This window comes from Chanos chanos, chromosome 1, assembly GCF_902362185.1.
Source record: "Chanos chanos chromosome 1, fChaCha1.1, whole genome shotgun sequence".
Taxonomy (NCBI): domain Eukaryota; kingdom Metazoa; phylum Chordata; class Actinopteri; order Gonorynchiformes; family Chanidae; genus Chanos; species Chanos chanos.
The window spans coordinates 35072866-35084754 of NC_044495.1; the positions used below are offsets into that span (position 1 = coordinate 35072866).

At 40.7% G+C, this 11889-nt stretch overlaps 2 protein-coding genes across 2 annotated transcripts; one reads left to right on the forward strand and one right to left on the reverse strand.

Moving 5' to 3' along the window:
• Positions 1-464: 464 nt before the first annotated feature.
• rpl27a (ribosomal protein L27a) lies at positions 465-2429 on the reverse strand. Its single transcript, XM_030769562.1, has 4 exons — positions 2349-2429; positions 2009-2084; positions 1566-1740; positions 465-634 (listed from the first exon to the last, which is right to left on the reverse strand). The coding sequence occupies exons 2-4, from the start codon at positions 2038-2040 to the stop codon at positions 506-508; spliced, it is 336 nt and encodes a 111-aa protein (XP_030625422.1). The 5' UTR covers positions 2041-2084; positions 2349-2429; the 3' UTR covers positions 465-505.
• Positions 2430-4716: 2287 nt separating this feature from the next.
• LOC115821143 (zinc finger BED domain-containing protein 4-like) lies at positions 4717-11613 on the forward strand. Its single transcript, XM_030784941.1, has 3 exons — positions 4717-5202; positions 9964-11167; positions 11216-11613. Exons 1-3 carry the CDS (start codon positions 4717-4719, stop codon positions 11611-11613), a joined length of 2088 nt encoding a protein of 695 aa, XP_030640801.1.
• The last annotated feature ends 276 nt before the right edge of the window (positions 11614-11889 follow it).

Genomic DNA, 11889 nt, shown 5'->3' on the forward strand with positions numbered 1-11889 from the left:
TATCTGATGTTATCATTTCAGCATGTTTGCTTAGGACATTTCCTCCATGCTTGGGATTTTGCATCAATGGTGTAATTAAGAAGTTAAAGACCATTAATTAGCGATACACAGCCGTAATGAAAATGTACACATTTTGTGCATCCAACAAAATAGGATGTTCTTCTCATTCAAGTCTTAGTGACATGTAATCTCGGGCTCTCTACAACAAGAAGCCAAGAGATTTACAAACTTGATGTAATTTACATTAAACAACAAGATCATCTGTGTCTAGTCTGTCTCCCTGCTCCAGTCTGTGGTAACCCAAAGTCTGCTTTACTGTGTGCTAACCATCCCACTGCAGTCTTTCATTAGTGATGTGTGTGTTCAGGCTCATTTGAATTAGCTGAGATTGTAAGGTCTAGGTCTTCTTCATCCCTTGGATTGAAAATGAGGCAATACTTCAAACAGACCACAACCGCCACTGGTTCTTTTTATACAGTTTATTTTGCAAAATACCAACAGGTGCTTATGCAGTCAAAACACAAGCTCCTCCGACGCCCTTGATCTTTTCTTCTGCTCGTCGGCTGAAGAACTTCGCCTTGACGATGACTGGCTGCTTGGGCAGCTTGCCTTTGCCAAGCACTTTGAAGTAGCCCTGTGAATATCAAAAAACATGATTATGAATGGGTAGGACCAATACGTGTGTTTTCAGGTAGATATTGCTGGAGAAGTCAGAACTTAGGGAAAAATTAAGTGATGTGAGTACAGCGATAAAATCAAACTGAATTAATGTACATATTGGTTACAGAACAGTCATGGGATAATAAATTACATTTTTTCACAATGCACTAATTACACCTACAGTACTCATGGCTTTCTTTCAACGAATTAAAGAAGCATGTAATACAAAGCTAACAGCATTCTAGCAAAGAAAGCTTAGGTCACAGCGACAATTGAGACAAGTCAGCCAATGCAAGTTTAAAGTAATCAACTGAATGTCAGGTGTTCAGTTGACTGTTTTCAAAATCTATAAGCGTGCTTATAATGCATTACACTGAAATTAAAAAAAAAAACAAAAAAAACGACAAGTCCTCCCAAATCAGGATATGAACAGTCAACTCTGCACACACCTGTGAGCCACAGACGTGATGAGGAATAAGAGCTGAAGCCTGCTGACGGTCTAAAGACTGCCTCGTTCTACAGCAGGGCAGATCTCACCCACCAAGGTACCATTTATTAACTGATCAATAACAAATGAAGTTCTTCCAATGAACCGATGTTTAATAGTTCGGAAAAGCATAAAGCTTCTGGCTACGTTACATGAGCCCACTGTTGTCAAGTCTAAGCTGAAGCAACTAACCAGGTGCCTACTCAATGGTCAGTGATAGTCCAATTATGCTCAGATTCTTCTATAATTGTACATAGCGTCAAACGAACAGCAGTCACCATAAACCATGATACACTGATGACATGACACAAAGCATCATTTGTCAAAAACACAATACATGCGTTAGTGACCTAAATTGGCATGTATGCAGCAGTCGTGCAGAGGTGAAAATGTAAAATGTAGTAACTGGTCTACTTACAGCACGGACAACATCGATGATGGGGGCTGGGCCATCAGGCTTCTTGCCGTAGTTGAGTCTGGTCTGCTCACTCACCAGGGTCCACAGCTTGTCCAGGTTAATGGTTGGGCAGAACATGGTGTTCCTCTTCAAGTGATAGTGCCTCATACCAACTTTACCAAAGTACCCTGGGTGGCTGTGAGAGGAGACACACCAAAATCATAAAAAAATGTGTCGGAACGGTGTTCACATGCACTGTACCTCGAAAAAAGAATAACTGTTCCATAGATGGAAGAAAAAGAATTCCTCCCAACATTTTACACAAAATTCCTCTGTAGACACAATATGGCCATATTCATATCCCATCGATTTAACGTTCTCATGGGAGAAAACAGGGAGAATTGTTTTCACAGGACATCAGCAAACAATGCTATACACTCAAATGAGACACACAAGTCACTCACTATTTGTCAAAGTTGATTCTGTGGTGGTGCATGCCACCAGCATTACCACGACCTCCAGGATGCTTTCTGTGTTTTCCTAAAGACACACAAACATTTCAATTCAATTTCATCTTTGTGCAAGTCTAAATTCAAAAAGATTTCAGTTCAGTCAACGAAAAATCCAATTATTAAGGGATATTACCACTGAAACAACTGTAACTTGCTCTATATAGCATCTACAATTGGCATATGACGATATCATTGAATCTTTTTAACAACTGCACCTGATGTGCCATTGTAAGAATTGTAGATGTAGAATTTTAAAATCTTATTCAAATATACATGGGCAAGTACTGCTTACCGACACGGCCATGTCCATGGCTGACGTGCCCTCGAAGCTTCCTAGTCTTACTCTTCTTGGTTGGCTAAAAATCACACGAGAAACAAAACCAGCATATCAAGAGTCGTCTACAGTAAGGAACATTAAAACACCATACAGCGTACAGTCTTTTGAGTTTTAATGACACATCGTTTCGCTCCAAGAACCAACTCAATGGTGTGCAGAGAGGATGAAGAACCATCGCTAACCAGCATACCAACGTTGGAAACACAGCTAAGACATGTCACGGCACTTTTGTGATTCGCGAATTAAACAACGATAGGTATACGAGTCTCCGCAAACTATGTAGTGTAAAATACTACATGAGGTATCGTGCTATATATAATTTAAGATAATTTTAACTGTAACACTACAGCTCTGTTGGTGTAAATTGTACTGGCCATGGCCTAGCTCCGTAGCAGCAGTGAGGAGCAACAAACTGTCATACTATTTTATGTTTTAATAGTCTCCATCCTCCAATAACGACAGAAACTTAAGCTAGAACTTATCTGTAGGTACAACAACTGATTAATCTACAATTAAAACATAGTACACTAAAGGATTGATCCCGATTTCCTTTTGAATTATTCTTGGAGAAACGCAACACTATACCTACCATCTTGGAGGAGAACGTAGAGAGGAAGTTTCAGCTGAAATCTCACGAGTAAGTACGAGATCTGCTGCCCAAGCGCGCTGTGCAGGTAACAACAGCGGCGCTTGCTGGGTGGAGGTCAATATCATATCCATAAGTTACCACACAACCTTTTTTTGCCATCCGTTCTTTCCCCCTCATCCTCTTCCCAGCCAGGATATTGGAGAGAGAATGGGAGAGATGAAGGAGTGCGAAAGTCCTAACTGCTACATATCTCTCTCTCGTCTTCTGTACGGAATCCTGGGTATCTTTTCAATAAAACTCAAACGCTTGATACCAAGCTCTTTTGTTGTGGACTCAGTGCTGAATTATTTCATCTCAAATTGCTCCCTGAGTGAAATAAAACCACGACTGAAAATGCTTAGGACAATGTCTGTACACATGTAATGTAGATTATGAGCAATCGAATAATCTAATTAAACCAGGCAGGCAATAACTTGTTTTCCTTCAGTGACGAGAGCGCTTTGCGCTGAGCTCCTTTACAATAGGTGGCGACACTTCCCCTCATTCTTGGAACTCTGATCGCTTGTGTCATCGAGCGAAAACATGCTTAAATCAGAGCAAGAGTCCTGAGTTTGAATTATACATGAGCACATAACGTCTCTATTGCTATCTGTAATATGCTTGTGCAGTCTGATTATAGTACATTTGTAAAGTTTCGAATCCATTGAGGCGAAAGTGTATGATATGCAGGACATGCACTAAATCAAGTTTTGTGAGTTTTGTTTTTTAAACTTAGCTAGCTTAGCAGCATCACGTGAATTTTCTTACAGAAGCCTGAAAGAACTCGTCAGTAATCGTACCGTGTCGCATATATTTTTTTCCACTGTTAGGTTTATGAACATTTTTTAAAATCACGACCCACCTTGATGTTAAAAATCCGTGAAAAGTGTTTGATCAGTGGGTCAATTTGGGGGTTTGGTGCTGGAGCACTTTGAATGGAAAGTGGATTGCGCAATCTTTTGTTTTGATGCGTCAGTAAACTTAAGTCTTTAGCTATCTCTCGATAATGAAAAAAATCGTTTATATAGAATGTCTTACAACTGCGATGTTTCACTGGGTTTTGCCAGTCAAATTTGTACTCACATGTTTGAGGCGACACAGAGCACATATCTGTTAGCTTTTTAAGAACGTAGTCTGTTTTAATACATAGGCTACATCTTTTTGTTATTGTTTGGCAGAAGGGTTCGAAAACCATTTTCGCTAGGAGAACACCGCGAAAGGTGTACATTGATATACTTTTACTAGATTTTAAAATATAAAGAGCAACACTGATCCACTGAAACTATTTATTAAAGGAAGAGACGTCCAAAGAGGAAAGCATTATGAAGGGCCCAATTTATAAAAATAAAAACGGCGCTCCCACTGATAACATGGCTCGCTCTATAGTTTACAGATATCATTTGTTAGGAACATCTTGTGGTTTATATTTTGATTTATATTTTAACATATGTTAGCAAGGGTACGAGACCTTTGTAGACCTTTTCAGAATTTGTTATGTTAGCAGTTTATCTCTTCATAAAACACACAACATGTATCTGGCTTTTAAGTCTTTTTTATCGTTTTGACTGACTAATATATATTCCATGTGATGGCAGCTGCTTTCTTATTGTAAAAAGCTCTTATTTAACAATATATGACATGGATTACATGTATGAACCTGTGTATTGACACTGTATGTTTTGTTTGGTAGTAGTGATGGATGGCCATGGTTTTGAACCTCTGAAAATGGAGGGGACACAGCCCTTTCAAAAGATGCTTAAAGGAGAGCCGACAGAGTATGAGCTAAGCACCATCTTCACAGATACCATGGCAACAGGGTCACTGTCCATTAAACAGGAGTCTTACTCTGCAACCATGAAGTATGAACCTGACAGCCCACTGAACATCAAAGAAGAACACTTTGAAATCACAGTCATGGTCCCAGAGGAACCCACAGGTCTGGAAATGAAGCAGTCTGCCAGTAGTAAAAGCTGTGGTGAGGGGTCCAAGCTTGCCGAAACATCCCCCTCCTCACCTATCCAATCAGACTATGAGTCAGAGTTGGATGATGGCCGTGATCCCAGCTGGGCTCCGTATACTCAAAAAGCACGCACATCCAAACCAAAGGTCCACTGTACTCCCAGCATAACTCAGGACTCCCCCAAAATACGAGTCAGGAAGATGAGACTGCCCGCTGAAAAGGTAAAAAGTAGGGGTCGACCGAATCTCTGGTCGTTAGATAATCGGGGCTGATATTTGCAAAATTTTGATTATCTGTCATTGGTATATTTTTATCTAAATTCTCGATAAAAAAAAATACATTTTGAAAGCAGTGTGTTTACTGTCCTGATGCATCTCCTTTGTCAGAAAAAAATGCTATTGGTATACTAACACTTCTTGTTTTTCTTGTGCTTTTGTAAATACATTTATGGTTGAAATTACTTTTCTTTTTTCACAGCAGTGTTACATGTGTCTGCTATTGTAATGTGCTCTTGTTGCACACGTGCAACATATACTTTTTTCGTTATTTCTGCGCAAAGAAAGAGAGTGAAATGTTACAACATACCTCGTGTGCGGGGCACATTGTAACACATAAGGGGCACATTGCAACATTTTAAAAAAACAATATAAGTATGTTACAAAATAAGAATTATTGAAAATGTCATAACATTCCATGCAATTTATTGATTTCATATAAATATTATATTAGCCTATAAAACACTATATTATAAATTATTAAAAATTACACAAATTTGGTGCCCAATACAAACAGCAAACAGATGAACACATAACTTAAACATATTCAACAAAACAAACAGACCTGAAGAACAACCTCAACCTCTGGTGAGGGCAGATGTGAAGGCAGATGTGGAGGCGTAGGCAGAGGCCTAGTGGTTTAGGGCAGATTTGGAGGCAGAGGCCTGGCTGTTGAGGGAAGTTGTGGATGGTGAAGGCTGGGGCTCTAGCCTATCGGTCACGCGGCTGGGACCAAAGTCTGCTTCAGTAAAAATGTTTGTTTTGTATGGTACAATGCCAGTGCACCGAAAAACACCCAGGATGTTTTTTGGTGTGGCAGCGAGTGTTGGAGCCTGTGCCACAATGCCTGGCAGGTTGTAGATAGTGGCTGTACTGCCAGGGTTATTTTTTAACTACCTATCCTTGGCTGCATTCACCTGCCTTTTGAACATCCCATACACACTTCTGTCAAGTGGCTGGAACTTGTGTGAGCAGTGAGGGGGGGAATGTGAGCATGACCCCTCCGTTTTGCTTACAATAGTCAATTGCTCTTATTGACAAGTGTGAGGTGTGGTTATCCAAAAGAAGGAGGCTTTGGATTCTGGTGTTGGTTTCACTTTGCTGACAAAATGTTGTAAGAACACCAAAAAATCATCATCTTGCATCTAGCCAGAACCATTTACAGTGCCAGTGCAGTCTGGTGGGCCATCACGGATGAAGTGTGGGTGGATTTTCTTCAGTGGGAAGATAAAAAGTGGAGGGATGGTGTTACCTATGGTGTTAACAGCCAAGTCCATGGTAACCAGGGTGCCTACCTGCCTGCTGCCTTTGGTTGCAACCACCATCTCTGGAGCCTGCACTATAAGGCGCTTTCGCACCGAACAGTTCTAGGGTCTAATTCGATAGGAACTACCCCCTGTGGAGCTTCCCCTAGAACTACATTCGTTCTAGGGCCTTTTTTCTGTTTGCTTTCGCACCGCCAGTAGGAACGCTGAAGTGACGTAAGCCGGCCGATGGTATAGCAGCTAAGAGCTGTTGTTTGTGACTAACCAGGATAGCTGCACATTTTTAAGTACAAATTTAATGACTTTTAAGACCTTTTAAATACCTCCAAAAGGAAAAAAAGAACCATTACTGCGGCAAAAGAAATCGACAAACTAGACTACAGTATACGCAATGAGTTTTATTGAATTTGAATGACAGAAATATTGATTGCACATTAGATAACCTATAACTGCCTTCTCATTAACGAAAATAAAACTGTATGGCGATAGACCCAGTCCAATGGAGAAAATAATTTCCCAATGCATTCATGCATTTACCACCGCAGTAGCAGTGAATGACTTGATGGGCATAGTACTTTTCGGGTGCTAGCATAGCGCTTGTGCCTGACCCTTGCTCACGGCATCGTGTTTTTTTTCCCCCCCTTTTTCCCTGCCGCAGCCCTAAAATCGTGAGCTGGATAAACACATTCTTATTTTAGGTTATAATGCGGATCACAGCCACACAAGCGGACACACATGCACCTACCGAAGCGGAGTGTACGCTACCTCTTCAATGTACAAATATACATTGGACGTTGCAAAATGGTCATTGTTGGGGGATATAAAATACCGGTAAAATAAAACATAAAAACTATGTGCCCCCTCCTACAATTCCAGACATTTTGAGACATGAATATCAAAAGCTAAATGAAATACGTTCTAAGACTTTATATTTTGCACGGATCTTTAAAAATGGCGGTTGCAATCATCGTATACCTGCGTCTGGACCAATGGCTGTACACCTACGTCACAAGGTTCCTATTGTGCTGCAAAAGTACCTACCCTGGAGTAGGGGCTAAAAAAGCCCCTCAAAACGGCATTCTTAGAACTAAAATCGTTCTAAGTTCCTGCGGTGCAAACACGCCAAAAAGGGGGTACTTTCTCCAACAGTTCTAAAAGCTATGAAAAGTTCCTCCGGTGCGAAAGCGCCTATAGTCACATCAGTTCCATCAATATTCCATATATTGTTGGGTTGAAACTGATGTTTTGACAGGACAGACACCAGGTTTTTGAAGAAACTGCCCACACTGAACATGTTGAAGCTCGTTGACCTGGAAAGACTGGTTGGTTGGGGCTTCCTGATGCACAGGCAGCAGTTTCTTTTTGAGAAGGAGGTAAACCAGTCCTTGTCTGCCATCTCTGCTGCATCCCAGGACACAGGGTACTTGCATCCAAATCATCTAGCAAGTTCCTGTTCCTAAGCTTGTGGACCTTAGGAACAGGAGCATTAGGCCTAGCTATACTCTTTTGTAAAACTGTAGGCTATATATTTTTGCTTAGGTCACAGGATTAAGATTATAGATTGTTGCTTAGAGTAAAAATGTATATGGTTCCTGGGTATAAACTTAACCTGTAGATTTATTTAACATAACCATTTCTCTCTAAGGTAGCTATTTCTATAGCTACAATTCTTAACATACGTGCGATTCTGAAATTAAGAGGGATTTAAACTGTTATTTTTATCTTTCAATAATTTAAGCTATTTCATTTGTTTTATCATTTCATTCTTCTGTTGCCTGTTTTTGCAGCAGTAGCCTTTCATACCTAAAAGACCCTTTTGCTCTCACTATAATCCCTTATGGCCCTTTTATTACCCACCTCTCTTGGACACAGGCCATAAAACATTGCAGATGCTGCCTCTAGATACTGGCTTAATATTCTCTCCTGCTCTGCACTAAAGACCTGCTGATGATGGGAATAGCCAACGGTGGGGTTCACTGTCGCTGGTGCCTCCTCCTTTTTTGTCCTTCAGTGTAACAAACCTATGGAGAGTGACGTGGCATATGCCATAGCTCCTTGGCACACCCCTGATAGACCTGTCCCTCTTTGCTTCTTTTGTAGCCTTCAGAAGAACATTGGCAGACACTCTGTTTGTTGTTCGTGGCCCATTCCTCATGCTGTAATAAATAATATTCATAAAAAGTAACTGTGTAAAATATACCGCGCTGCACGGATTCGTATTTCGTTTCACATTTCTTCAAAGCGGGGCAAATTGTAACACAGCATTACTATGTGCCCCCTCAGCACAACTGGGATCTTGTCACTTCTGCTTGCTAGCAAAACATTACAATACTATACCAGATGTTTACCAACATATTAAAGATCAAAAAGTGATTGATTTTCTTGTTTGTAGTTGACACAAAAACACTGTAATCAAAAATGGTTTTTGGGTTGTGTAGTATTACTTACGCTAATTTTAATGAACTATTGACAAACTTTTTATTATAATTCGATTGCTATTGAAAATTTTCATGCTAGTTTTGGCCTGTGCACTGTTGATATGGCAACAAATAAACAAAAGAAGTACCATCGTATTACCGTGTTTGTAACCTTAAAAACGAGCAATGTTACAAGGTGCCCTGTGTTAGTTTGTGCCCCACTCTCCCAGTGTTTTCGCTAACTTCATCACAGTCCTTCCACATGGTACTCTACTTTTGTATGAACTGTCCATTTTTCACATAAATGACTTATGCGCAAATGGGCTCCTAGAATCACACTGCAGCTTCAGAAAAAGTGTGGACACACAGGCTTGTTTTAAGGTTGATAGTTCATACTTTATGATAAAAATGCAGCCTAAATGATGTATCAATTCGCTTTATTTCTTACGCAGTGATTGCCATCGTTTAACCGATAATTGAATGCTTTTGAAATAGCGATAGGCATCTGTTGCGTAGCCAAAATAAGATAACCATACAGAAATTTACCCACGACATCAGTATTAGTTCAGTAGGCTCGGTCTCTCTCTCATATACCGTCACATTTGAATGTGCACACCCTCGCACACACGCCTCAGCTCAAGTGTGACCCTCACAGATAATATGTAATGCCAGATGTGGTCAGTATTGTCGCCTATATTGTAGGAAGAATTGTAGGCTTATAATTTTAAATGCAACTTGCCCACTCAAAATAATTTTCTTATCTTCCTGCCCTTTTTTCAAACCTGCTTTAGATGGATTCAAAGAAGAGATTAGTAAGTGCAGTATGGGACCACTACACTAAACAATCACCAGACCAGGTGATATGCAACACATGCAAGGCTAGAGTCAGCACAGGCTCAGGAGGACCGAAATTCAAAAACACCAGTAATCTTTGGGCCCATCTCAGGATTCATCACCCTGATTTGCATAATGCAGCACAAAAAAAAACATCAGAAGCGCAATCTGCTGCAACAACCTCACTCCAGCCTGCAATACAGCAACCATTTCAAAATCAAAAAAAGTGGCCAAATTCTGATGAAAAATCTAAACAACTGGACCGACTCATCACAGAAATGATAATCACTGACAGCCAGCCATTTACGATGGTGTCTGATGCTGGCTTCAAGCGACTTCTTGCAGTGGCTGAGCCAAGGTACACATTGAAAAATGAGAAGTTTTACCGTACCGAAATGCTTGAACAAATTCACCGCCAGGTTGTAGCCAAGATAAAGACCCTCATCCAAGCAGAGAATGCTGGTCAATGTCTTGCTTTCACTACTGACTGCTGGTCTAGTACTACAGAGTCACTCATGAGTCTCACTTGCCATTTCATTGACAATAGCTGGAAAAGAAACCAGGTAGTCCTGAACACAAAAGCAATGCATGGTTCCCATACTGACCAATACATAAGGGAAATATTCTTGGGCATGCTTGATGACTGGGGAATAGGCCAAAACCGAGTGATGCTTGTGCTTCGTGACAATGGAGCAAATATGGTCAAAGGAATGAAGCTAGTTGATCTTCCAGACCTTAGCTGCACAGCACATTTACTACAGCTTGTGGTGAATGATGGTTTGATGAGCCAAAGAGCTGTGATAGATATAACTGCAATGTTGAAGAAATGTGCAACACATTTCCATCATTCTGTTCTTGCCAAGGAGCGTTTGGGGGCCATTCAGAATGAACTTGGTCTGCCTAAGCACAGTTTGATTCAGGCTGTCCCAACCAGATGGAACTCAACGCTACACATGCTACAAAGAATGCTGGAACAGAGGTGTGCTCTCAATGCCTATGCAGGCAAATACGGAGGGTATGAATGTCCAAATGCAGACCAGTGGGACATTGTAAGTAATTTGGTTGAAACTCTCCTTTTAGTTGAAGAGGTGACACTTGATGTGAGTCAGAACACTTCATCACTGTCTTGCATCATTCCATGCCTGACAGTACTAAAAATGCTGCTTCAAGATGATGAAGGACCTTCCACAAGAGGAATAGGAACTCTTAAGCAGGTCATGAGAGAGTCTCTCAGCAAACGCTTTCCAAAACTTGAGGAAACGAAATGTGTGGTGCTTGCTTGTTTCTTGGATCCCCGCTACAAGCATCATGCTTTTTCCTGTGAGCAAACAGCTCAGAAAGCCAAAGAGTGGCTTTGTGAAGACATTGCACAACAAGGACAAATTGAGGAGAGCAGTCTTGCAGACTGTGCTGCCACTGAAACCACAAATGAAGAACAGCCAGATGCAAGTATAGAAGCAAAAAGGAAGCGAATTGAGAGTATAGCCTCTCATGGCCGGATTGATGAAATGTTCAACCACTTATTAGGACCCCACACAAGCAAGGCTGTACACCATACAACCATTGAGGATGAAGTAGATCTCTATATTAAGGAACCATTGATTGATCGCCGAAATGGAGATCCACTACTTTGGTGGAGTGAAAATGAAGGACGCTTTCAGCTACTTGCTGCGCAAGCAAGGAGATATCTCTGTCCCCCACCCTGTTCACTTCCTAGTGAAAGAGTTTTCAGTGAAATTTCACTGGTACATGACAAAAACAGGAGCAGGCTCACAGGAGAAAATGCTGAAAGGCTCTGCTTTCTTCACCACAACCTAGTGCTACTTGACTGGAAGTACTAGGGTGATTGGACTAGATGTACCAGTAACATGTTTGGAAAACAAAACCAAAAACCAACCACTTATGTTCAGAAAACCAAATGGGTGCACATTATAGTTATTGCAGTTTTTAGTTTATTTTTATCTTTGAGAAAGAGTTTTAATTTGATCCTTTTACTCTTTAGTTAACTTTCATAGTAGTGATGTATGCCTGAAAACCTTTTGACTAAGTAAAGAGGGTTTGAAATTAAGTCCATGTTGTCACAGCCTATTTCTTTTCACACCGAAAAAAAATTGTTA

Coding starts and splice junctions, on each gene's coding strand:
- rpl27a (XM_030769562.1), bottom strand. CDS start 2,040: ATGCACCACCACAGAATCAACTTTGACAAATA. Junction 1,741..2,008: donor AGAATCAACTTTGACAAATA/GTGAGTGACTTG, acceptor CTCCTCTCACAG/CCACCCAGGGTACTTTGGTA. Junction 635..1,565: donor TCATCGATGTTGTCCGTGCT/GTAAGTAGACCA, acceptor TGATATTCACAG/GGCTACTTCAAAGTGCTTGG.
- LOC115821143 (XM_030784941.1), top strand. CDS start 4,717: ATGGATGGCCATGGTTTTGAACCTCTGAAAATGGAGGGGACACAGCCC. Junction 5,203..9,963: donor TGAGACTGCCCGCTGAAAAG/GTAAAAAGTAGG, acceptor ACCTCACTCCAG/CCTGCAATACAGCAACCATT. Junction 11,168..11,215: donor AGGACAAATTGAGGAGAGCA/GTCTTGCAGACT, acceptor AAGAACAGCCAG/ATGCAAGTATAGAAGCAAAA.